This window comes from Gymnoscopelus braueri (genome assembly GCF_963280865.1).
Source record: "Gymnoscopelus braueri genome assembly, chromosome: 6".
In the NCBI taxonomy this organism is placed as follows: Eukaryota; Metazoa; Chordata; class Actinopteri; order Myctophiformes; family Myctophidae; genus Gymnoscopelus; species Gymnoscopelus braueri.
This window is the reverse complement of record NC_137607.1, coordinates 27550916-27577555: the sequence shown is the minus strand read 5'-3', so window position 1 is coordinate 27577555 and position 26640 is coordinate 27550916. Positions and strand designations below refer to the sequence as shown.

Genomic DNA, 26640 nt, shown 5'->3' with positions numbered 1-26640 from the left:
TTCACATTTGACATGACTGATTGTTGTCTCTGCCAGGCCTAAGGCCGGAGACTATGTTTTCACTCCTGTCTGTCCGTGTGTGTCCGTACTTGAGCAGCTAATCTCCGACACTGTTGGACCGATCCTGAGACATCGCATTCACAGGAATGGGATGTATGTACGCCAGACAGAGTACCTGAAAACATAATAGCGGAAGCGTAAAAAAAGTCTATAAAAGTCCACTACTCTGATCAAATTGAAATTAAACTGATCCCAGTCCTGCTCTGTAAGAATTATTTAAATGCTCTCATCATGGTATGTGTAGAATGACTCACTTAATGAGTTTTGCACCTGCCCTAAACAATTTTTTTCATGTGCAGAACAACGAACATGAATATCAGTATATTTACATCACTAACTCAAAAACTTGGTAGCCTGACACCTTTTCATTTTCGCCTTCATTTATATTTAGCAGCTCTTGCTGAAGTATAATGATTTATTTTCATCTCCCTTCAGGTTTCATCCCAGGACCCGGGCCGGGCTCCTCTCCTGCTGTCAGCTGAATGCCAGCGCAGCGGCACTGTGACCCGGGTCTCTCTTGACTACCACTGCTGCCCAGCCACAGCGCCCTCCACCCAGCTCACTGCTGTGCAGGTGCTGCTGCCCCTCGACCACACCGCCACAGACCTGCAGTGCCAGCCCCCTGCATCCTGGTGAGGGCAGCTTCCACTAATAAGGCCCTAATAGAGCAGTGGTTCTCAAATGTTTTCATGTCAAGGACCCCTAAGTTAATACATATTTGGCCGCGGAACCCAATCAGATTTTTTTTTGTGGCAGTGCAAGATTTGTGTTTTGTGTATATAGGGTTAAAGTAGTTAAACTGAATTTGACAGTTTTTATTTTTTTGTCTGTTTGTAAAGGGTAAACGTTTTTGGGCACAAAAAAAAGAGGGAAAAAATAATCGGCCCCCAAATCTGTAAAAAAAAAAAGAAGATAACCGCTGATGCTCATTATTTAAAAATCTAATATCGTCCGCTTATTTGTTCGACCTCTTGAAGAGGAGTGAGTTTAGTTTAGTTTAGTTTATTTTGATCCACATCAACAATTACACCAAACGTACCACACTATAATCCAATGGTTCATGTTGATTGATCAAAAAGGCATAGGCTGAAGCTCAAAGCTTATAGAGCACCGAAGTCCTGACGTCACTCGTTCATCCCCAGGTTTGCGGAAGTAATTTCTCTATGGAGAATAACATTGGGTCATCTTAGAATCGTCTCATATAAGAATTGTGGTCCAAAAATAAACACCGCGTGTCGGCGTTATTGTCAGGGAGGAGGTTCTGTATAGTTTATGATAGTCAGTCACTTATATTTGATACAGTCTGTTTCTGGCGAAAATGTAACTAATTTGGCGGAAGTAACATTAGCGTTTTCTCACCGTCAGTTGATGCTTCATATCCATAAGAGTCAACCCGCCGTGGTCATTTGTTTATTTTTGGAACACCGTTCTTATTTGACGCGATATTAAATACGTCTATGGGATTCAGAACGGGGGTGGAAAACTGCGAACCAGGTAGACAAACAAAGGATGTGTAAATGACGTCAGACTTCGGCGGTCTATTTAAGACGGGTGAGTGAGACGGGAGAGAAATAATGGGTGGGAGGGATGGAGAAAAGACAGAGACAGACAGACAGCTGGAGGAAGGTATGGATTGATTGAATACTTTATTAACACTATTATTAACAGTAGAGTCAAAGGTAATGCTAAAAGGATAACACAAAAAGCCCCAGGGGCTTGTTTCCAGTGTGGTCCGTTAGGGACAAGGGAAGATACTGTGGTGCCGCGGGCCTGCATAAAGGTGAGAAAGAATGAAGGGGCATTTAAGTTCACTATCTCGGTAAGCTGTGAAAGGCCTGCGGGGGCAGGGACCAGTCTGTTGGATACGCTCCACTGTTTACTCGCACTACTAGCGGATGGATAGATGGACTGTTTTTCTATACGTGCTGTACTATTCTAGGCTTCAATTATTTACCAAGTGTTCCAGACTAATGGAATGGAGCGATGCAATGAGGGGTAGTGTTACTGCGGGGGACAGAGAGGCTGCTTGTGGTGTAGGAAAGTAGGAAAGGGGTATTAGTTCAAAAACAGAAAGGTAGGAACAGGGTGGGCCTGACTCGCCTCTTTGTTTTCTCCCCCAGGAATGCAGAGGAGAGACGTCTGCTGTGGAAACTACCCAACCTCTCCCCGACTAACCACAGCAAAGGTCAGAGCTCTCTCGCTCTCGCTCTCTCTCTTTTCCTTTTCAGCCATTATTTAACAAGGGAAGTTGACTTTAGAACACATTGTTATTAACAGAAACTGATTGAGGGAGTAGCTGCAGGGAGCGTGAGGGAGACTCACGTATATACACACAAGCACACACACCTAGACCCGTACACCTGGGAGCTGCCCAATACAACCACTAGGCTTGTACTTATTGTTAGAAATTGTTTGGTGCCTTGCTCGAGAGTACTTTGCCAGGAGTATATTATGGGGACGGGAAAGTGTTTGTTTCCCTGTGTCTGCTATGTTAGCCTGTCCATGTTTCTTGGTATCAGTATGTTTCTTTCACACTCTGTCCCCTGTTGCTATGTGATCTCCCACAGGCTCATACTTCACACTTTTGAAGAAAAATTACAATGTGTATAAACAGAGTACTGTACATGAGATGTGTGTTGATGCTCCAGTGGCGCTCCACGTCCTGCTGTTTCTCTCATAAGCTATATGAAGGCATGTCATTATCTTCTGCATCGGTATTAGCATTTGAAAGGAGAGGCAACCGCTGTGTTTCTGAATCAACTGAAGACATTGGAGGTTCTGGCTGAAAGCTGAACCCAGAAACATCAACATTGACCATTTTTCATTATGTTGCGTTTTGCAATCCAGACATGCAGTATATCATTTAACAAAGGCAAATACTTCCCAATCAGCTTTGATTTAACTTGGCGATAGAAGTGTATAAAAGAATAACTTAAAGAGCAAATTATAGTTTTATAACTAAACCTGGAAAAAAGCTGTGCGTGTTTGGGGTGGGGGTACTTGGACTGTTGAGCTATGTTTGTACAGTGGATCATCTGATTGAAATGCATGTTTTGCCAGCACCTAGGATGGTATCTACTCACTGCTGTGCACTGGACACCCACCCACAATTTCTTTTAACTGATGATTTATTATAGCTTATTTTCTGAAGCCACGCAGTTGGAGAGAAGAGAAAAGAGTTATTCATAGCCTGTAGTGATTAATAGCGAGTAATAAATGACATTAGGCTTAAGAGTAGTGGAAGTAGTTAGAAGATCTTTGTGGTTTATGACCCAATGACAAAACACTGAAAGGTTACCATAACTCCTCCCTGTCCCATCTCAAATACTGTTTTCCTGCACGCGTCCTTTTCCCTTATTGCTGAGATGTCAGGAACCACAACCTCACATAAATGATGTCTTGCTAAGGCGAGGCAATAATTACATCAGTGGCTCTGGAAGCCTGGTAAACAGAGGCCTGCGTGTCACTGAGGCAATATCTCTGCTCTTGACAGAGCTCTGGAAAGTGGCAGGACTTCATGGCAAAGCACTATCTATCCATTTTTGAGGACATTGGCTCCTTAAATCCTCCCAGACAATGGCTCATTGTCTGGACTCGATGTCTAATATTGCAAAATTTAAGCCAAATTGCAATGTCAAAATATGAGAATTTGTGGAGTTGAGTCGGTACCTTACAGTGGAGAATTACCATAAGACCCTTTTCACAGCAGACATGTTGGATGGTTAAATACAGCTGAAGGTAATAACTTAAATTGTGGGTGGTTTCAATTAGGTGTTTCTGTTTACCAGCATGGAGTTGTTTTCTGTGTAAAGGGTCTACTGGGTTGAATCGTCACAAAATGACCACTGCAGACAGGACGGAAGTCCTCCACGAATGCCCTGCCCAGAAGACCTGATCGTCTAGATTATACTAACCTTAACCACAGCAAACCCATAACTAAATTTAACCATAATAAAACCGTGCATAACCCTAACTACAATTAATTAATTAAACCCATCCCTAAACTTAACTAAATGTAATTAATTAGACCATACATAATTAATTTAACATACGTCGCGCTGTTTTTCTTTTACACTTGGCATCACACTCGTCCATGGCTCCACAGTCCACACCACTGCTAACTCATATTTACACCACTGAGTGGTCTCCCCTTCCTTAATATAATAATAAATAAATAAATGCCAGATTGTAACCCACTCTTAAGTCACTCTTGATAAACGGCTAGAAATGTCAATTTTCCGGGGCCAATTTTTAAGAGTTATATTATTGAATGAGTGGCAGACTCATAGGTCTGATTGGGACCTCTAATCATTAGTTTTTTGATGTGCACACTATAATTTTATTGAGGCATCTAAACGGTGCCATGTAATGTTTCTGACTCGGCAGTATTGCGAGATTTGGTTGTCAGGCTGTCAATGACCGACAGTCTCGCGATATCTTGGCACATTCAGAAAAGTACTCTTTAGAAAGCTCAATAAAATTAAACGGTGTAAACATCAAAAAGCAACACAGCCCAAAACAATGTGTGATAAGTCTTTTATTTTCATGGATCGAGTATTTTGTAAAGGTCTCAGTCGTTCAGAAATAGTGTTTGTTCATAAGCTGGTCCACCTGGCTCTCATTGACTCCAATGTATTCCACCGAACTCTCGGCTGCAGTTTGCCTCACAGTGTACGAATACGACTAATCTGCCGGCTGGAATTGCTGGATAGCGAAAATGACTTGAATGGTATGGTCAGGAACGAGGCGGAGCCGAGTTCGGCAAGCCACCCTCGAGTGTAATATTACGATTATGAGTTACCATCAGAATGAAACGTATCAAAATGTATTCATTTTGCAGGGCATTTTGCTTTCAAAATAACAACCTTTTTACGAGTGTTATCTCCGTGAAATCCTTGAAATATATGGGGTCTGACATAGACAACAAGTCCCTGTTTACTCAGCCAGGCCAGTGAGTGCCATTTAGATGGCTGTGCGGGCTAAACAGCCTTTCCCAAACATAGCACGTAGAGAAAGCCTTGCAGCTTAGCATAGTGCTGCTGAGGCAGCGCTGCTCTGCCCTGCCAAGACTCCATCTGATCAGCGCAGCTGATATTTATAATTTGATTAGTTTTCAAGAGCCCATTAAAAAAAAAAAAAGAAGGTACGGTCATCTACGTCATTTTCGCTATCCAGAAATTCCAGCCGGCAGATTCGTCGCACAGGGAGGCAAACTGCAGCCAGGAGGCTGGAATACATTGGAGTTAATGAGGGCCAGGTGGACCAGCTTATGAACAAACACTTATTTCTGAACAACTGAGACCTTTGTAAAATACTCGGTCGAGGAAAATAAAGCCTGTCAAACATATCTTGCGATACTGCCGAGCCAGAAACGATACATGCTGCTGTTTGAGATGCCTCAATAAAATGATACAGTGTGCACATCGAAAGTGATTAGAAAACAACACGCAATCATTCAGAAATAGTGTTTGTTCACATTGACTTTGACTGGCCTGTGGATGGACTCTACCTTCTTCTATCATAGCAGCTTTGTGGACTGAACTGAGAATATACTATTATGGAGTGTTGTGTGCTGTGAATGCTAAACATTTAATATTTAAACATCTCTCTCTATGCCCGCTGGTTGTGTTAAATGTCACAGGCTCGGGGACCCTGTGTGCCAGCTGGCAGTGCCTAGAGGTGCCCCGCGGGCCTCCACCCAGCCTGGCCGTTCAGTTTGTAGGTTCTGGGGCCTCGCTGTCAGGCATGGACGTGGAGCTGGTGGGGAGTCGCTACCGCATGTCCCTCGTCAAGAAGAGATTTGCCACAGGTGAGATTGTAACACACTTCAGCTTTCTGGGGCTGTACTACCATGCTAGTTTAGAACAGTGGCTCTCTTGGTCTCAATCTTTTACACCCGAGCTTTAGCTTAACCCATTAAGACCTGAGGCTGATTCTAAAAATGGCTAAAATGGATATATAGATAGATATATATAGCTAAAATGACACAGATGTTATCCCGTTTTAACGAGTTAAGCTTTTTTTTATTGTGCATTGTGTTGCTTTTATAATTTAGAAAACATGTAATCGATTTCCAAATATCATATTTTTACATTAAACTGGACTGTTAAATCCATTTGGTTCCATACCTCAATATAAAGGTTTATCGGAAAAAAATCATACTATACTATGTTCAAAACTCGATGCAAAATGCTACACTTATGGAAAAAGTAATACTATACTGACTTAACTACTTTAGAGTATACCTGTCCTGTTGCCCTTCTTTGAAGGCCATAATGTTAACTCATTGTAGTTGCAAATTTACTATTTCTGCTTTTTCTTTTTGCCCCCCTCTTTGACAGGGAAATACATGGCAGGCTGCTCCTTGTGAGTGGTTTTCCAGACTGTCTTGAGTCCCGAATGGACTGTCTGGGCTTCACTGAGAACATATTGCACTTTTAGCCATCTGTGTTGGGACTGAACACTTACTGAACGGACACAGGAGGAAGGCGGTGGGTAGGCAATAGGCATCAACACAACCGGATCACTGGAAACAAGGTACTATACCCAGACTCAACTGCCCAGGCCTTGAAGGACAATGTGCACTTAAAACTTCTGACGGTGTTCTGACTGCTGTATGAGGACCAAGCCTTTTCTTGTAACCCCTCCCACCTCCTATCACGTTCCTTCTGTGCCGTACACTCAATAGGGCATCGCAGTTCCTGCCCACTTCCTGGTTCCACTTCAAAATACTCAATGCATTTTTCCCATTGACATTTCCAAAAATATTTATATCAATTAATTTAAGCCTAGAATCAAGCCATCCAGGGTCCTGGTGAATCATCACCATAAAACATTTTTTTGTGTGAATTTTATTTTATTTTATATTTAATTATATGATATACTATATTTAATAAATACCCTTTGTTTTGCCGTTTTCAAAAAAGTTTTTTCACAGAATCAAACGTTTTATGGTCATGATTCACCAGGACCCTGAATGGCTTGATTCTAGGCTTAAAATAATTGATATCAATATTTTTGGAAATGTCAATGGGAAAAATGCATTGAGTATTTTGCAGTGGAACCCGGAAGTGGCCGCAACTGCGATGCCCTATACTCTTCTTGGGGAGGGCACCCTTTTCCCTCTTCAGGACTGTTTGGCTCATGTTCTGTGTGCCTTTGTATCAAGAGACACTGGAAGAAAATATTTAATGTCACAAGTGAACAGTTTTCCCGAAACACAACACTGGTGTGTAAGAATAAATAATCTTGAACTGAGATTCCATTGAAACCGGTATTTAATTGATGTAAATATTGAAGAAAAATGTGTCTAGAACACTTGTGGACTGAATGGAGTCAAACTGTATGTGAACAAAGTAATAATTGCTGTCGTTCCTGAACGAAAATTTGTAAATCTGCCGTTTGTTCCAAATGGTGGTTTTGTGACGTTGACATTTCATAAATAAAGAAAAGTGTTAGAACCAGTGGTTTACACCAATTTATTACACATTTTGACCAGGTACAAAATACAGTTGAACTATGCAGTTTGTTACAGACCATCGTCTGCCACTTAGGCTAGCTAAATTGTAGTCAAGAACAGGTTTAAAAATACGGAAAAATAAGGGTTCAGTATACTTGTAAGAAGAACCAGATCTAATTCAATAAAAAATAATCCTCAGCCAAGTCTAAACAGCATTACAAAAACGATTACAAAGTACACATAGAAATTACTTTCCCAAAGCATTTAAAGGCAAATTACTGTGACAGGCACAAGTAAAAAAAGAAAAGAAAAAAGCCTTAAATAATGCAAGTTTAGGATTATCATAGCTACTACAAAATCATCTGGGGTAGTGGGTAAGTCGGGAGGGGAAAATCACTCAAACCAATTCCAACACCAAATCAGTTATAGTTCACATAAATAGAAATTCTGTTTCTCCTCTTGTGATATTTCCTAAGTCACTTGGGCGCTGCATTAGCACCCACAAATAAGTATTCATGAATAAATGACAGCTTTGAAAACAAGTTTATCACATAAATCGGTCTAATCCATTAAATTAAACATCAAAGCATTTTCCTCCCACAATACCATGTGACTGGTACAGTGAGAGTATAGGCAAAGACCAAGTAAGAACACACTCTCTACATCATATAAAGAAATATATTTATATATGTATATTCATATAATTTAACAGTTTCTTGGTGTCACACATTGAGGCCTATGTCCAACTGTATGGCTATTATGTATAGCAAGTCATCAATGGGCATAAGCTTTAGGAGCTGAATGCATTTCCATATATCATGTAGACGGGACTAGTAGATGTGGAAAGCACACAGAGAAATTCCCCAAGGATATACTGCATTCTCATTTATTCCAGGAGGCATGAGGTCTTGGGATCTGAGCTAAGGGGGCATGTGCTGGATCAGATGCCAACAGGAAACTATCTTTCAATAAGGGTTTTGGTTGTATTTATTTTATCTATTCTGTAGATAAATAAAGTATACAGGCCAGAAATAAGACTCTGGGAAACAGGTAGACAGACTTCCAGTTAAGCAATAGGGCTTTAACATGTACTAACTACTGAGTGGCTGTTCAGTCAGCCACTCCGTTTACAGTAAAGCCTGAGTTCAACTTTGTTGTGCGTGGGTGTCGTGCAACGAAAATAGCCGATCTACAAGCTCGTGCCGTGCTTACATTATGCACTTGCAGATCAGTTATTTTTGGTGCACGACACCCGACATGCAACTAAGTATAAATCAGGCTTAAGTGGCTTACTCGTCTCTGCAAATAAAGATATAGCAGGGCTCTCCCCAAGCACATCTACAGTTCAACACATGGGTCGCCAAGTTAGGTCTAAAAGGTTAAATGCATCCTTAAAAAAACAAAAATGCTGACCAGCAATGCAATCACAGGATTGTTACCATTTGGATGAACAGTGTGGAGTTCTATTTACATGAAAGAATCGTACAAAGTTAACAGTAACAGTGGCTACACTTTTTACTTGCCTCATGTCTTCTGAGCTGAAAAGAGCACAGCATAGAAAATCTATTGAGGTAAACAAACGTCATCTTATCCAGCCAAGGATGATCGAATGTGAGTTTCCTGCCTTCTTGACTATGGCGAGGCTGTGAGGGTTGTCTGTATCATGAGGCCCTACTGACTTGACAGATCCACACACTGTGGCCGTGCTGGTGGGTTATACATTGACACAACAGGTCCTTTGGGTCAGTGGGTTGCATGAATGTGCGCTTTTTTTTTCACTGCTAGCTGCAGCAGAGGCAACAACGAAGTGCAGGTCTACACCTAATTTCATTTTTTTTCTTTAAAAAGGTGCTTTTGAATGTCTGAGGTTCTGAGACAATACATTCACTGCGGTAGAGGCACAGCTGAGGGAGATATAGACATCTGTAGTGGTGGTTAAAGAGTTAGCATTCTAAGGCACTCAGATGACACTATGGCACAGCTAGTTAACAAAATGGAAATAAAACTGAACCAAATACAAACACCACACGCCACCACTCATACAAAGTTACACACCCAATGAAAGATACTGCACAAAAGTCATTATTGTTCACAGTTGCAAAACAAACAAAAGAATGTAAAGAAATCCAAACTGCATTACACCCCTGTAAGATTAAAAACCAGACACATATAAGCCTCCTTCTGGAGTGAGATTTACAGTTCCCCCCCAGCGGAGAGATTCGCTTTGTTTATATACATTTTATAGCTAGGGGAGAGCGCAGGTAGGTAGGATGGGCATGACATTGCTACGCACTTCTCTATGTACACTGCACACACACACACACACACAGGCTGTTTAAGAGCTCTGAGTATGCTGGGGCTCGCTGGACCCAAGAGCTGCAGGGAGAGGAGCTGGGCTGGTTAGGCTAGATCCAACAGCTGCTGTACTGGGCTCAGATCTCCTGCAGTGAGTGGTTGATCTCGATCCTCTCTCTCTTAACGGCTGGCTCGCTGGGCCCTCGGGACGTGTCTGCGTCGCTGCCCAGGTCGCTCATGTCATCAGAGAAGGACGGGTCTGGTCACACATAGGAGAGAGGAAGGATGTGGTCAACATAAGATACAAGCACAGCTACAACTCATGTTATCTCAGTGTAGACTGAATTTCCTCTGCAAACAAAAGGTCTATGAATTTGGAGGCGCTTAAAACCAATCTGGTGACGGACAGAGGGGAAACCTATGAGAACGGGAGCAGAGACCTAGGACTGGCTTTAAAACTACAATACTGCTATAATATAGCAGTATTGTAGTTTTAAAGCCATTCATATTATTAATCATAATTTGTTTATTTTTAGACCCCAGGACGTGGGGGACGTTATATCATATAGCTTACCTTTATCCATCATCGACGATGGCATCATGGAACTAAGGTCACTGAACTATAGTTGACGACAGAACAGAGAAGAAGTGACATTAATGATAATTCACTAGGAATAAATGAAGCATGCAAAAGACATTTTACCATCAAGAAATAAATATTGTGCAGTACAGAGGGAACGTCATTCCTGTTTTATGTTATACACACTGTTGAGTAGTCGAAGGATAAGAAGTTCACTGCCTATAATGTTTCTGTATTGTAACAATAAACACCTTACCCCTAAACCTCATTCCTTCAATCATATCCTAAGGATGCTTTCCCCTATGTAATTTCATATCCTAGATTGAATAAAAACAATAATTGCATGCCTAGGGTACATAAACCTTAGGTTACAGAAAGCCTAGGACTAGCTTAACCTTGCGTCATGTTTATGAAGCTATTACTTACAGTAAGCAATTCTGCTAAATGCCTAAATTATAAGGTCTGGGTTAAGGATTTGCACTTGAAAATTAGACCCCAGGGTTAACATATTGTAACAGTAACAAGGATATCACTTCACAGGCATCCACATGCAGTGTCTTTGATTGGACAATGAATATTACGTTGCTAGTGTTCTAAGCTTGTTTCACGCAGGTAATCTTAACCATAGTGTTTTAGGAGATAACCCTGCTGCAGATTGGGGTTTAGAAGCCCTGGGCTAAGGTTGGGGGATTTCAAGTTGTAAGTGTGAAATTTCTGCAAGCCCAGCTTGCAGCAGAAGCACTGGCGGGAGAAAGTGGACTAAGAAAGGGGAGGAGCCGAACCAAGTTACTGTTTTACACAAAAAAGGAGGTAGTGCCACCAGAGGCAAAAACAAGGTGTTTCCAGATTGGTCTTGGGCCAACAGCTGTCTTAGCCCACAGCTAAATGTAGTGTGAAAAACCCTAAAGAGGTACGTAAAGATTAAAAAAAGAATAGCAGTCGTCTGACCCCAAAATTTAGACACAATATGACCCCTCTTATAGACAGCTAGACTTCTGCAGAGCCACGCTGCAATAACGGCAGTGTTCCATATGCCCTCCTCACCTCTCCCATTACGGCGATGGGCGTTTCCCCGGTGGCCTGGGCCACACGGTGCTCCACTAGGTAGAACATGTACTCGTCGTAGAGCAGTCGGATGAGGTGAAAGGAGCCGAAACTGGCCGCGCTGCGCAGGGTGAGGTCCCTGATCACCATGGAGCTAAAGGGAGGACACACAAGTAGGTAACGGAAAGAAAGAGAATGATCTCATTAGCACCGTGTGAAGTAGACGGCGTCCGAAACATTGTCAATGCTTCACTACAACTCCAGGAGCTTTTCCTGTGTATTAAGAAGTGGTGATAAAACTAGGTATTTTAGTCATCCACATGATTTCACCCATTAAGACAGGGAACGCATCGAACGTGTCATTTTTAGATTTCTTTGGCTATTCCAAAGAAATAGCAGATATACAAGCTCATAGCGCAGCACCGAGTGCCGCGCTATGAGCTTGTAGATCTGCCTTTTTTTTTATCGTGATATATATTTTTTTAAAGCGAACATTTGTAACTCAAATCTTTGCTTCTGGAGATCCCTGGAACAAAATATTTGACAAATGTTCGCTTAAAAATATATATAATCAAACATTTTCAAGTTTTTTCAAAAATAGCAGATCTACAAGCTCATTGTATATCTGCTATTTTTGAATAGCAAAAGAAATCTAGAATGACACAGATGCGTTCCCGGTCTTAATGGGTTAACAACAGCAATGGAGAAAAAAAAACCTACCTGTAGAAAGACCATTTGAGCAGGAACTGGCGTGCGGCTTTGGGAAAACTGGGGCTTCCTTGGTGAGGCTTGAGGACCTGGGAGACCACGTCATCCAGCCAGGTGGCCCACTGGTCCAGGGAGCTCTGCTGCTGCAGGGTCACCTTGAAGTCCTGCTCCAAGCGCTGGACAACGCTCTCGTCACACTGACACACCCACGATGCTTGCTCCTGTCATCATGAAGAACAACTGTAAATGATCCTGGTCCTAAGCACAGCATAACCACCAACGCAAGCGTTGCAGAATACGTCTGCCGGGACAACAAATTTACCTGGACGTTTGCAAAGTCGACGCGGTTGAGGTCCGAGAGCATCTGGTTGATCTGGGAGGTGTTCTGAAGGACTGCACGGGCCGCCTGGGCCAGGTGGTTCAAACTGGTGTAGCGACGCAGCGTCTGGGCAAAGGCACTGACCACTGCTGCCTACACCGTACACACCGTACACAGAATCCAGTGATTAAAAAAATAAATATACGTCTGGTCTCAAAATTAATTGAATAAACGTGGCTTCAGAGCGAGTGCTTTACAATTAGAAGTTTTCCTCTCCTACCTTAGTGCGGACAACCTCTTGAGGAAAGTCTGTCATGGCTGTGGTCAGCCAGCCTTCTAAACTCTTGGCAAAGTTACGGATGGCCTGAGTGAGGGTGCCTGAAAGACAAAATACAGGTTGAATTACTAGCAATAGAAGACAGTGTTACTACAACTCTGCTGTGTTTATAACCGCAACAACATGCAATAAACTAGGATTTAGTCATACCCACAGAAAGTGCAGCAAAATATTCACTGTGTGGTAGTAGTGCACCATTTTGAGCATCAAGGTTATTGTTTCTACATATTTTTATAAGTACATATGCACAAAGTTCAGTTATTTGTGTTAGTTTGGAATCGTTTGTATTACTAGGATTCTTACTGGTTCTGCATGGGTGCACACCCATACTTTACAGTCATAGGTTTGAAATGTAGCCATTCACCCAAACTGTCATTCCAGTCATGCTCCACTTTATTCTATCTCAGAAAGAAGAAATACCATCTTACTGGGAACTGGGCGCAGAACGTCAGGGATGAGGATCTCCACCAGGGCTTGATAAAGGATGTGATCACAACTCCTCATCCACAATCTGACTGGTTCATATTTACACAGAGCTATCAGGTTCTCTCTGGGAATCATGCCGTCCATGTCATCATCGCTGTATACACACACACACACACACACACAGATTCAGATTCATCTTTGTCACATCGCACAAGGGTGTAAAAAAGTGGGTGAAATTCTCTGTTGTACAAGCTCCCATCATTTGAAGTTTCAGGAAATAAATAAATGGGTAAAGAATAGAGAAAGAAAGAAACAAGGATGTCAAATATCCTAATATAATGCAAGTAATGTCAGTACAAGGTGTATAGTAAAAAACTAGAGGAAAATAAGGAAATGTTGAAACAGTGCCTTGTGCGTATAGGGCCCATCTTGCGTGGCTGGCGCCTTATGCCTTATCCCTAATCTTCTTTTTCATTTTTAATACTTTGAAAAACATTTTTTAATTGTGAAAAGCGCCAATCTACATCTACGCGCTGCAAGCTTGCAGATTGGCTATTCTCACTATTTTAAAATGTTTTTCAAAGTATAAAAAAAATGCCTAAGAAGATTAGAGATAAGGCATAAGGCACCGCGCAAGATCTCTTGTGCAGGTGAGACATCACTTAGCAGCAGATATCAAACCTGTCAGTGTATACTGAAGTGACAGTACACAAATAATACACATATATACGCAAAACAAATATTCTGTGTCGTCAACAGGGGAACCTGGAAACACGCACAGGTCTTGTGTCAAGTTATGCCACGTTGTGCAGAGTAGGTTTTAACACATGAAATCTTGGTAAGCAGTTGCCAAATGTACACTAACCGCAGTGTGTTGTGTAAAAACGGAAGTGATTGAGGAATGAAACCATTAATGAAAACATCTGTCTCTCTCTCTCAATTCAAAGGGGCTTTATTGGCATGGGAAACATACGTTTACATAGCTAAAGCAAGTGTAAAAAGCATGACTAAGAAAATTTTAAATAAAGAAATGTGTCCTCTCTCTGTCTTAAACTTCACAGATGTTGTGTTCGCTCTGACCTGTTGGGGATGGTGGTGGCTCCATCACTAGATGGCGCCGTTGAATACCAGAAGCTCTGCCACAGCTTCTCAATGTAGTGGAACTGGAGGTTCATCACAACATCCAGAGTAGCCTGTGGGAGAGAGCGGCAACAGAGTGAGGGAGGGAAGGAGACAGGAGGAGGGAGGGGGGAGAGGTAGCAAGGGAGGGAAGTGAGGAGGGAAAAGAGAAGGGGGAGGGGAGGGGAGGACAAAACACACAGAGCTGAACCATGGCAACCAGACACACAACAAAGTTTCTGCAGGCAGGCTCTCGCTCTCTCTCACTCTTTCTTTTAGTCTCAGCCCTCCTGGTTGGACAATGAGCCAGCTAAATGCTGCCCCTTGCACATTAATCACATTTAGAAAGGCTGCGTTTAGGCTTTATCAGGAGTTTTATTTGAAGCCAATGTCACTCACTACTTTTTCGCCCTACCGGTTGTCTCCATTAGACAGATTTACTTTACAGAGTTGTGTCATGACCTTTCTCTCAAAACATCTATTGACAAGCCAATCTTAACTACCATGTGACTTCCTGTATAAGCCTGTTGATTTAAAAAGCTGGACATGTTGCACCGAGTTCAAATCAACAATACACACGCAGGCACAGTAAAAATCAACCAACGGTTTGAAACATGATTACGGTAACAAACATGAGCTCCAGACACAGCTTTAGGCGAGAAAGAGAAAGTGCTCAGACACCAGACAGTTAGGATTAAAGTGAGGAGCAACAGTTATTGAGCCATTCATATGAACGGAAGAAGCGTCAGCTCTCCGCCTCTTCAGTCAGAAGTGAAACTCCAGTGTAGTGTGTTTTGTTGCTAGTGCGTGTCGATCGACTATGATTCACACCATGCCCAGAGATTCTCCCTCTCACTGGCAGGACAAATGCTTTGCCCCTGGATCTTGTTACACAGCAGTGTAGGCTTTCCTTCAATCACATGATATGTTTTTGCTTCCTCTCTGGCCGTCGCCATGGTAACCTTGTTTACCGTTGCCCCCGGCAACAGCTCAAACACCAAACTCCAAAACAAAAAGGAGAATTCCCCAGTCCCTTCCAAACAAGCGCATTTACCTCCAGAGTTTTCGCTGCGCAGGAAAAACAGCATGTCTTGATGAATTGTGAAATGTCTATGAGACAACACGCACACAGCAGAAAGACAGTGAGAGGCCTATGGCAGAGATTCCTTAACCACCCTCCTCTCTCACATACAATGTGGTTTTCACTATGATTTATTCAATTTGTTATTGCCCAGTTTATCCTTCAACTCACAAACATCAGGATTAAATGGCAAGGAGATTGTGGACCGCATCCACGTTGACTTTGACATTAATTAATGTGTGATGGATGGATGTTTGTGTCCCTGCTAATGCACTACCTGCTTACATCACTGCAAAAAATGACACATTACATGACAGGCTATTACATAAAACATCAAAGTCAAAATATTGACTTGCATTATACCTTGTCCAACTTGTTACCTTTATTTGTGCTGTAAATTTAATTGACGCTAGTAAAAGCCCTTGTGTGCCAAGTTAACGGGTCGCTGTTACTCACAAAAGAAAATAAAACAAGACACACATACACACATACACACACAAACATTAAGCTCGCCACGAACGGCACAGGGCGCTGTGAGAGTGACAGAAATGCGCTGGCAGACAAAGGCAGGCAGCCCGTGTGCCCGTCCACAGACAAGGCTGCACAAAGGCCCACGGGGAGGCTGCCACAAAGACACCAAGATGTCCACACAGCGCGCTGAAAGGTTAATTGGCATGTCTTGAAAGCTGCGCCGAGATGAAAGGACGGCTGGAACAAAAGGAGCGTGGTGTGGCTGGACAAGGGGAGGGCAGGGATAATATGATAAAGCCAGCGCTTTCACGGCTTTAATCACGGTCTCACACAACCCCCCTGCCCCCCGTGCTCCGCACCCTCACTCCTGTCAGGATGGAAAGGCCCCCCTTTAACTGTTCAATATAGTTTCTCTCATCCTCATCACTAGTTTTGTTTAATCCCAGTACAAAGTGACCCTTCTGTACATTGACTTTTATTTTGGTAAGGAGGCCTTTTTTGCAATGCCCTTCCTCCCTAAACATCCAACAGCTTATCGCCTCAGCCAATGCTGTACTTTCTGCTGGGAAGAAAACCCCTACGCAGTGCTTCCTCAATGCTTGAAGAACCCCGACTTCTGAGTGCTCCCTCAATGCTGTAAGAGTTGCTCTATTCCCCTTCCTGTCTCTCTCTCAAATGTCAGGGAAACACTGTGTAGTCTGGAATTTGTTTTCTTGCAGCTTATGTCCTTCCCAGATGCAGATTTCTACAGCAGCCGAGTCAGAGCTCAGCTCAAGGTAGGCCATGTTGGAGCACCATTCCTTTGAGCAGGGTAGTCTATCTGACCCAAAGCACTTCAACCACTTTCAGAATTGAAGAAAGGACTCAACAGAGCCACAGAAGGGAGAGAAGTTTGTATTGTTAGTTTATCCTTTATAAGTAATTTTTGGAATGCACATCCCAGAAGAAAAAAAATCCAATCAGTGCTGGTGTAGAGGAATCACCAAGATCTGTTGTTCTGTGTCTCTGTTCCTGAGATATGTCCGATTATGTAATTTTGACCTTGACCTTGATGGTGACCTTGACATTTGAGTCACAAAATGTAATAATCCCTTTGAGGCAGCTTACTGATCATTCCCATCAATCCATCATCTTCATGAAAATCGGTCCATCCGTCCTTGATGATGACCAGGACCTTTGACCTTTTCGACAAAACAATCAATACTACGGTATCTTCAGGGAAGTCTACTGACCATTACCACCAGCTTTCATAAAGATCTGCTCATCCGTTCTTAAATTTGACCATGACCTTGATTTTGTGACCTTTTCGACCCAAACATTAAATCACCTCTTAGGGAAACCAAGTTTCATGTAAATATGCCCATCTGTTCTGAAGCTACATTGGTCACACGCAAACACACACATGCGGAACCAATTACAATAACCTGCCATGCATGCGTGCTAGCTTTTATTTTCCAAGCTATTATTCTAAATGTGTAGTGTTAACTACAATGATGGACTACTATGAATGGGGGTTGTACTTAGCAGCTCCTGGGTGTCAATGTGTGTAAACCCAATAAGTGAGAATCAGGCGAATTGACGTGAACAAAGTCAAACTTAAAGAGGTATTTCTGGGGTCATTTTAACATCTACTTGGGCTTGTGTACACTCCAGACAGTTTTTAAGTTGCTTGATTCAATATTAAAATGTTTGATATTGGGGCAACTTGGGGTGCACACAAAAGCCAGAGTAGATGTTATAATGACCCCAGAACTGTTTTAAATGAAATACTTGAACTCATTGAGTGCCAGAATTATTTCAGAATGATGTTGTCCCAGTGCCAGAGTTTTTTGCCAAGTAAAAAAAAAGTGCTTAGGAAGCGAGATACAGCCTTTTTCGTTCTAAGTTAAACAAGGAGTGGATGGAGCTGCAAATCTTCAGATGATGATATCTTGGGTTCTGAACATGTTTTTCAAAAAAAATTAAAAAAATATTATTTTTTTACTATTTTTTCAAAAACACGTCAAACACCCATTGGCACGTTGCGCCATAGCGGTAAAACACGTTAATGGCACTCAATGAGTTAAGATCTATAAAACGATGGGGTGGTAGCAGTGGTGTGTGGTCTTACCTCACAATGCTCCCTGTAGAGTGTCTGCAGCTTCTTGATGTCATTCATGCTGAGGCGCTCAGGTAGCGGCTGGCTGCCCAGGTCAGGGGAGGGAAACGGTGGCAGGACATGGGACACATCTAAATGAACCGACAATACGGACATGTGTCACTCAGATTATTCAACACACACACTCTCTGTCTGTCTCAGCTTGACCAATACTTTAAAAAGTTACCCTCTGTAACTTTCCTGTTCTAGCCCAGATTCGAACCCAGGTCTCCAGCGCAAGTGCTGAAAATGTTCACCACTGCAAATAGAGCCTGCCTGCTTGCCCAGGGAAGAAATAGAATAGAAGACACAGGATCTAAACGTCTCAACTCATTGAGTGCCAGATTTATTTATTTATAAACGTTTTGTTTATTCGTTTTTGTTCTTTTACATACTCATAGGTAGTACAATTGAGTGCCAGAATTGCCAGAATTATTTCTATCTTATGTTGTCCCAGTGCCAGAGTTTTTTTCAAAGTAAAAAAAAAGTGCTTAGGAAGCGAGATACAGCCTTTTTCAGTTATACGTTAAACAAGGAGTGGATGGAGCTGCAAATCTTCTGATAATTATATCTTGGGTTCTGAACATGTTTTTCAAAAAAAATAAAAAAAAAATATATATATATATATATATATATATATATATATATTTTACTATTAGTATTTTTTCAAAAACACGTCAAACACGTCATTGGCACGTTGCGCCATAGCGTGAAACACGTTAATGGCACTCAATGAGTTAATAGAAGAGCAGGGAGTCCAAATACAACCACCCCAATTGTATAAGTTATATTGTATTAACATACTCTACCATACAGATTGGACTAAATAACATTGTAATCACGAAAACAAAGTTTCATAGAGCAGCTTTAACAGTAATGAGCTAACCACAAACAAAAGTTCAAGAGAGCTACCACCCCCCCTTTCCATACCTATATACTGCTGGTGGTGCTGACTCTGAGCTGCTACCGACTGCTCTGGGGTGTTGGTGGTGTGCTGAGAGCCGCCAGATAGGTGGTCCGACATGCAATCCACCTTATGCATGGGCTTGAACCTGTGGGGGGCAGGAGAGGAGACGATTATGATGGCTTTGGACTGCATGGAGCTAGCGGACGACTGAGGGGGCGGGGGATCAAAGAGGAAGAGGACTGAAGGGAACGATGACATTAATGGAGACATAGAGGTGAGAGAAGTGCAGAAAATAAAGGGCAGACGGAAAGAGGGGGAGAGAAGCACGAGAAAAGGACGGAGGCGCCATGACCACCAGAAAAGGCGAGTGGTGACAAGAACGTTGTTGTCAAAGATGTTAAAACGTGGCATTGACCTCGGATTCTGAGGTCGCAAAAACAAAGTGACTCATTGACACCAAAATGTGGTGTGAATTTAATGTAGAATGCCTTTAAAAAAAACACACACACACACACATGCAGACACAAAATCCCTGATACAGCATCAAAAGGAAAGTCGATCAAAGCTTTGGCTCATTTGTCGTGCCAGATGTGAGAGAGAGATGAAAAGGGAGGGAGAGGAGGTGGGGTAGACGGTAGGCAGAGAGAAGGCTGACCTCTGCTTCTGGTGGATAGGCTGCTGCCTCATAGCCATGTACTGAGTGTCCTCCTGCAGCTGGCTCAGCGGCGAGTCAGGCTTCACCCGAATGCCATAGTAGTGGTACTTAGAGTTGCCTCTGGTGGACAATGAGAGGAAAGCTTGCCATCAGTATAATCACTATCATTTACCCCCCCAAAACCCCGATGCCTACGAGCATCATCATATCTATAATGGCTACAAGATTACAGTAATCGACATGCCCTTAGTCATCATCATCACCAAACGTCCTCCAGCACTCTCCTACCTGGTGCCGAGGCGTCGGGTCTTGAGGCCCATGAAAACGGAACGGATGAGCTTGCCAAAGGAGGCTGCATTGACTGGGTCCAGCTTCTGCTCCTGACAGTGGCGCAGGTAGTGGTAATACAAGGAGCACCTGGGCAGGCTCACCCCCTCTGCCGTCTCATAGTTATCCAGCAACCACTGCAGCTGAGAACACAAACGCACGCACACACACACATACACTATCAGTCAGTCCTCTAATGGATCGACTCTGCCCTCTGATCACCATCTGGCCAGTAATGAAGATGAGGAGTGTGTCTTATTATCACATCAAAAAGGCAGATAAGGCACGTACACCGCACGCACACACCCTCACACCTGTTTAGGGAGGTTAAATATGGGAGAGACCACTCTTGCTGTGGCTATGCCTCATGTCTCGATTTCTTGGTCGTGGGAGTGAATGAGTGCCTGACTGGGAAACGGATCATTGTGCAAAGGCTCATCAATAGGGAGCTAATAATTCTGTCTGGTTACAAGTCTCCACCAGGCTACAGAGAGAAAGGCACATGCCATTGTCTGTGTCCAGCACAATGAATAAAGAATTCAAATGTTCAGTAAATTAGAGATTCCTCAAAAACTAATGTTTTAAACAATATTTAACATATTGTATATAGTGCGGTCAGGTGTGATGGATTAGCTGGATAGAGTTTGAGGTGACAACCGGCTAGAATGGAGGAAAAGTTCCTAACCAGTCCATTTGTGAGTTAGAATAATGGCTGAGGTCTTGATAAAGTACAGTTGAGTTGCATTTAATCTCATTTCTATTTCAGTTATAATGGGCTGATTGTCTCGCAAAAAGAGGATTCACACTATAACCTTTATATAATTGAGTGACAATGACTGTGTTGCGATGTATTCTATCTATGAACTTGACAGACGAGGGCTTCGTGTGGCAGACAGAATCCCAGCAATCACACAGCCATCACTATGGCAGGAAAATTGCGCAGGGCAATCTTGAAGAAACCCATTTGGCTGAAGTGCGTGCAGAGTATTGGACAGGCTGCAGCTACGAGTCACATTCTTGCGCAGCAAGTGATAGCAAATGCGAGTTTAGAGTCAGGAAGAGAACTAATTGGGGGAGAAAAATTCTGCATGCTGATGAAACAATGAAGGGTACAAGCAGCTAGCGGTAGGCAATGTGTTCAACTTTAGCCCAAGTAGAGCACACTGCCTAAGGTGCAGCCAAAGCTTTGGGGTTTTTTCCCCCCTTTTTTTCTCCTCTCTCGTGTCCTTTCCGAGGAGAGTTCCTGGTTGACTTACATGGCTGTTGAGCAGGGTGCTTTTGTGAGATGCAATCCCTTCAGACTTTTGGAGGTTTTCAATCGCCATTTCAAGCTAAAGAAAAGAAAAAAATAAGCATGCAAAAAAAGATGAAGGGGGAAAAAAAAGAATTGAAAAAGAGGAAGGGGAGGTGGTAAGAGTGAGAGAGAGAGAGGGGGGTGGATAAGGAGGGGGTACACAGGGAAAACAACACAAAACAGAGAAAGGAAATAAGACTGTTAGCAGGCAGCCAGATCTTTGCATTTCCATTAAAATCAGTCAGTGTTGCGGCCAAATTCATTATTGGCAGACAAAAGCATGCAAATCAAGGGACTCGTAGGGTTAAGCTGCCGACTGAAGAAGACTGTCCCTGTCAGACACTCTTAAACGAATACAAATAAGAATCACAAACAGGGCCACAAGTCATGTCAAGCCCTCTGAGAATGGGATGATATTCACCTTTTCCCCTCCAAAACATTTGACCGCACAGTGCACCACGAGAGGGTTATTTGAAATGCAGTGGACATTTGTACAGAGGAGTAACTAAAACAGAAAGAGGATAGCAGGGAAATAAAAAACTTATGTCCATATAATTCTTAGCTTTTCTTTCCACTAGGTAGGCAATTTTCAATGAATATACCAGATCGACTTTTAGTGGTATGGAGGACTGAAAATAATAGAGAATTAGGTTGGCGGGCATTGGGAATGACAAAACCAGGGACTTTCTTTTTAGCTTTAGAAAAAAAGTAGACGAAAGAAAAGATGTGTGGTATAGCAGCCAAACTTGAACCTTAGAAGAAAAAAAAGAATCAGGCAATATTCCAAGCCTTAAGAAGGCTCCCCAGGGCTCTTGGCCAAATGGTAATGAGCCCCAGGGGTTGCTTTGTTTCACAGGGGCGCTCAAGTGCCTGTGAAAACCTCTGAAACAAGGCAGAGCTGAATTATTTAAGCCAGTGCCCTGGTTCTCTAGCCTCTACAGGGCTCCACAGCAGCACATGGAAGCCACAAATTCAGGTTACTTTCTAGCTCGCTCGCCTCCCATCTTGCTCCGAGAGGCTGCGCAGACAGGAGACAGGCTCAGGCAGCGGTGACGATTAACACCAGTGTGCGTCACACGGACGACCATATGGCACGGAGGACGTTGGCTATGCAGGGTGGCTTGTGTTTTTTAGCGCAACTAATGATTTATGTACACTTGAGAGCAGAAATCTTCATCTTGACACACAGATGACTGTCAGAATGCAGATTTATTTTATTTTATTTACTTAACCACTTAAATCCTATATACACCGTGCTTCGATGACAGGGTCCTCCAGGGTTCTATAATTAAGTCCTCTCCTTTTTTCCCCCTCTACACCAAATCACTCGCCGAAAAGCAATCTACTGTACTAGCTCACACGTGTTGCAATACTTGTGAGCTTGTAGATCTTCTATTTTTGCTGAATGTTCAGCTAGGAAATGCCCAGAATAGGGACAACTAGGGTTCATATGGTTAATATCATTCAGGCACTGACCATCACAGACAGTTTCTCTTTGTCTGTGGTGATCTTTTTTTCCCCCTCCATGAACGCCATTCAACTGGAGCAGGCCTCGATGAAGCCATTCCACAATTAATCCCAACAGGGAAAGCCCCAACCGGAGTGCACTCGAACTCGAAGACACTCGAGGGATGGGTGTTTGCTACCCACCATGGCCGAGGAGGAGCGTGCGGAATGCGAGGTGTGGAGGCGGCTGCTGTCTGCACCCCCGCCGTGGATCAGGTAGGCGCCACCGCTGCTGGAGATGATCTGGCTGCCTCCCATGTCCATGGTGATGCCCACCATGCTGTGGGGGGGGGCTCCGCTGCCGGCAGAGGAGGAGACCACGGTGGTGACCTGAGACCCGGCCTGCGAGTCAAAGTAGGCACCGCCCTGTCCGTAAAGCTGGGCCTCCGGGTTGTAGCAGTAGGCTGTACGGCTAAAGAGAAACAGGAATGAGATATGGGACAAATACAGACAGACCAGGGATTCTCACTTCTTTACAGGACATATTTTTCTTAGCACAATGCACAGAGATGAGATCTTGAGCCTTCAAAGACATTTGGAATTTGCATACAATGGCATCATCACATTATGCTGGGAGAGGTTTAAATAAACTTTTGATTGCTGATCCTTGTTACTATGATGATGTGAGATGATTTTCACTTTAGAAGGAAATAAATCATACAGCTGATGATTTTCAAAGACCAGCCAAGTTCCCTTGAGATAAGACATTTCTGACCTTATGTGCTCACCAGGAATTGTTTCTCTGAAGTTGTGAACACTGCAAGAATGATCGTCTCCGCCAGGCCGAAGGCGTGGCCTAGACTATGTTTTCGCCCCTGTCCCCGTTGGACAGATCGGCGTGAAACTGTGCACACACACACTCCCTGGAGGTCAGAGCAGAACCTCTGCCCCAAATGTTTCACATCGGCCTGTTACAGCGCCACCAGGAGGCCGATTTTTGCAAAACAAATATTACTCCTATAGATTTAGTCAAAACATCACACAAATCGGTACACATTATCTCTATAGTCATGTGATCCATACAGATCTGTCCCAATTTTTCACATTCCATCCTGATTGGCCAAGATTAGCTTTCAAAGTTTGCAAGAGTGGTCCATTTTGAACAAAATGCCTCAAATAATGAACTCAGCATCCGATTGCCGTGAAACTTTGCACACACATTCCCATAATTTCCCACTAGGCCAAGGAAGAAATGTTCACCCACATTTTTCAAATTGGCCTCATGGTGGCACTATAACAGGCCGATTCACGTTTTGGCCTTTAACTCTTGAACCATAGGTCATACAATCAAAATTATTTTGATCTTGGATCATTAAGCAACTCCCCAAATAAGCCACGCCCATTTCCACCTGCGTTTTCTTTGCAAAACAAAGTTTTCGCTCCTACGATTTCGTCCAAACCTCACCGAAATTGGTCTCTGTAGTCACGTGATCATTCAAGATGTATCTGTCCGATTTTTCGGATTCTATTCCCATTGACTACGATTGGCTTCCAAAGTTTCCTAGGGGGACCCGTTTTGCACGACATGCTACAAGCACCGCTGGACCGATCAGTGGGAAACTTTGCACGCACACTCCCAGTAGGCCAATCTCCACCCAATTCTTTTTTTCAAATTCAGTTATCACACCACTATGAGACAGATTTTAGCGAAACACATTTTGTTACAAATCTCTGTAGTCATGTGATCAAGACATATCTGCCACATTTATCATATTCCATTTCAATTGGATTCCGTTTTGCACAAAATGCCACATCATGAATGCAGCGCCCAATTACTGGGAGCCTTTGCACGCACAATCCCACTAAGCCAAGGAAGAACCTCCATCCCAAATATTTCAAATCTCCACATGGTGGTGCAAGAACATCCCACTTCACGTTTTGGCCTAGAACTCTTGAACCATAGGTCGTACAATCAACATTCTTTCCCCCCCTGGATTCCTTGGATCATGACGCAATTTATAGGCCATGTTTGTGGTTTTCTGCCATAGTGTATTCTTCAAAACCCACTTTTTGCTACTACTCCTACAGATTTTGTCCAAAACTCACACAAATCGATACACATTATCTCTGGGGTCATGTGATTAAGATGTATGAGGTTGATTATTCCGATCCCATTCCAAGTGGCTATGACCAAATATTGCAGGCCCTGGCTAGGTAAATGTCTGAAAGTACACGTGATGAGAACACTAAGAACACAGTAAACACTCTTAATTGCACCGTGGTGCATGTTATATTACTGCTTGACAAGCATTTGAAGTGTATCACAGACCACAAAAGAATAAGAAAATCCCACAGCATTCAATTAGCTCTAATAGCACGTTCATCAGTATCACAGCATATCAGCTGGATGTGGTATGGTGAAGAGTGAGGCCGCCTGTCTTTCATCTGCCTGTTCATACATAACTCAAGTGGAATCTTAATGGACCTTGCAGCAAATTGAAGAGATACAACATATACGAGCAGTGTGTGTGTGTGTGTGTGTGTGTGTGTGTGTGAGAGAGAGATAAGAAATCATTAAAAAAGAAAAATAACCCCACTATGATTCTCCAAAGGTTGTAGTGAAAACAGGTCAGCGGGGAGCAAGAGATGATATTCCTGATCTTTTTATAATTGGTTGCATGCCGTGTCACACACCTATGTGATATGCGTGAGTTTGTAGATCAGCTATTTTACACCGACACAAAATCAAGTGTAAAGGGCCATTTACACCAAGCACTATTACTATAACGATAACTATGAAGATGTTTTTTTTTATTGTTCATGGTAAAGTAGATGGTAAAGTACACAACACAACTATAACAAAAACCAATGGTGAATTAAATAGTTAAGAGTTATCGTTATAGTTATAGTGCTTTGTATGACCACTACTCATACTCTCCACACGTAGTATTATTTCCTTGTAGTCCTGTGCTGGTACAAAAAGAAAGGTCAGATGGGTAGAAATGTGATTACCGGTAAGTCCTTTTTTTTTAATTCATGAACTGAAGCCAAAATCCAGAACAATGCTCAAAACCGAAAGCTTGAATGATGGCTATCTTCTTGTGTGCAACTTTTCTTATAGTTATATCCAGCTGCTGTGGGGCACAGGACTCAACAACATTAAATTTGAGAAGCATGTTGTGGATAGAGTTGGGGAGGGGCTGGGGGTAAAAACAATCACAGCTGACTGGCTGCCAGCATTTGAACAGATATAGAAATAGCCATTCCGATTTCCTACTGCCATTGAATGCAAATTCCTGTGAGTCAGACTACAGTGCATGATCGTGTTATTTTGTCATAACTATAGAGAGGTCTAACATTACTCACATAGTTCCATTTGTGTAGATTGCTTCTCCGCCTTCTCCTACATATTGGACTTGGGATGGGTATACGTGTTGGACCTGTTGGACCTATAGAGACAAACAATACAAAAGTTACAACCATGGGTGGAGACTAGAAAGTAGCTTCACTTGCTTAGACAGAAGATTCATATAAATAAGTATCTGCCAACTGAGGTGACAAACAATTTACGTAGGTACAGGAAGTATAAGAAGAAATAGAGGACTTATCAACAGAAACCCAAGTTCTCTTTGAGGTCAAACAAGTATAATACTTGGTGAATGTATGTGTAAGTTTATGTACCTGCTGAGGGACCTGTTGAACCCTGGGTACTGACAGCTGCTGTACTTGTGCTACTTTCTGAGCTGACCCCGTTGCTTGCACCAGCACCCTCTGTGCAGGAGAACAGGCAGAAAGCGGTTACTTAAATGTGCACGCACAAACACACACAGCAATGCTAATGTGCAGGGGCCTCCTGCATCCTTACAGAAGAGAAAATACTTCACAGATCACTAATAGTGTGGGGCAAATGCGTAAACACGAGTGCCTTATGGGGATTGTTTTCCTATTTGCAAACATAATGCGAGCTTACTGTGC

At 42.8% G+C, this 26640-nt stretch overlaps 2 protein-coding genes across 8 annotated transcripts in view; one reads left to right on the top strand and one right to left on the bottom strand.

The window, feature by feature from the left end:
• fcho1 (FCH and mu domain containing endocytic adaptor 1) overlaps nucleotides 1-7480 on the top strand; it is a 56947-nt gene extending 49467 nt beyond the window's left edge. For both annotated transcript variants that reach the window (XM_080431706.1, XM_080431707.1), the window contains 4 exons: nucleotides 496-692; nucleotides 2181-2245; nucleotides 5702-5869; nucleotides 6402-7480. In XM_080431706.1, the coding sequence (XP_080287832.1) occupies nucleotides 496-692; nucleotides 2181-2245; nucleotides 5702-5869; nucleotides 6402-6430 (459 nt within the window). In that variant the 3' untranslated portion in view covers nucleotides 6431-7480. The remainder of the gene's footprint in view (nucleotides 1-495; nucleotides 693-2180; nucleotides 2246-5701; nucleotides 5870-6401) is intronic.
• Nucleotides 7481-9031: 1551 nt separating this feature from the next.
• The window catches only part of rfx2 (regulatory factor X, 2 (influences HLA class II expression)), a 32877-nt gene continuing 15268 nt past the window's right edge, over nucleotides 9032-26640 (bottom strand). For 3 of the 6 annotated variants that reach the window (XM_080431708.1, XM_080431710.1, XM_080431709.1), the window contains exons 3-18: nucleotides 26347-26436; nucleotides 26032-26114; nucleotides 22870-23137; nucleotides 21182-21256; nucleotides 19887-20068; nucleotides 19599-19718; nucleotides 18967-19088; nucleotides 18010-18128; nucleotides 14309-14421; nucleotides 13231-13382; nucleotides 12746-12843; nucleotides 12469-12618; nucleotides 12159-12367; nucleotides 11439-11592; nucleotides 10389-10434; nucleotides 9032-10073 (exon numbers count right to left, since the gene is read on the bottom strand). In XM_080431708.1, the coding sequence (XP_080287834.1) occupies nucleotides 9952-10073; nucleotides 10389-10434; nucleotides 11439-11592; nucleotides 12159-12367; nucleotides 12469-12618; nucleotides 12746-12843; nucleotides 13231-13382; nucleotides 14309-14421; nucleotides 18010-18128; nucleotides 18967-19088; nucleotides 19599-19718; nucleotides 19887-20068; nucleotides 21182-21256; nucleotides 22870-23137; nucleotides 26032-26114; nucleotides 26347-26436 (2103 nt within the window). In that variant the 3' untranslated portion in view covers nucleotides 9032-9951. The remainder of the gene's footprint in view (nucleotides 10074-10388; nucleotides 10435-11438; nucleotides 11593-12158; nucleotides 12368-12468; nucleotides 12619-12745; nucleotides 12844-13230; nucleotides 13383-14308; nucleotides 14422-18009; nucleotides 18129-18966; nucleotides 19089-19598; nucleotides 19719-19886; nucleotides 20069-21181; nucleotides 21257-22869; nucleotides 23138-26031; nucleotides 26115-26346; nucleotides 26437-26640) is intronic. The other 3 variants (XM_080431712.1, XM_080431711.1, XM_080431713.1) reach the window with 3 other exon arrangements.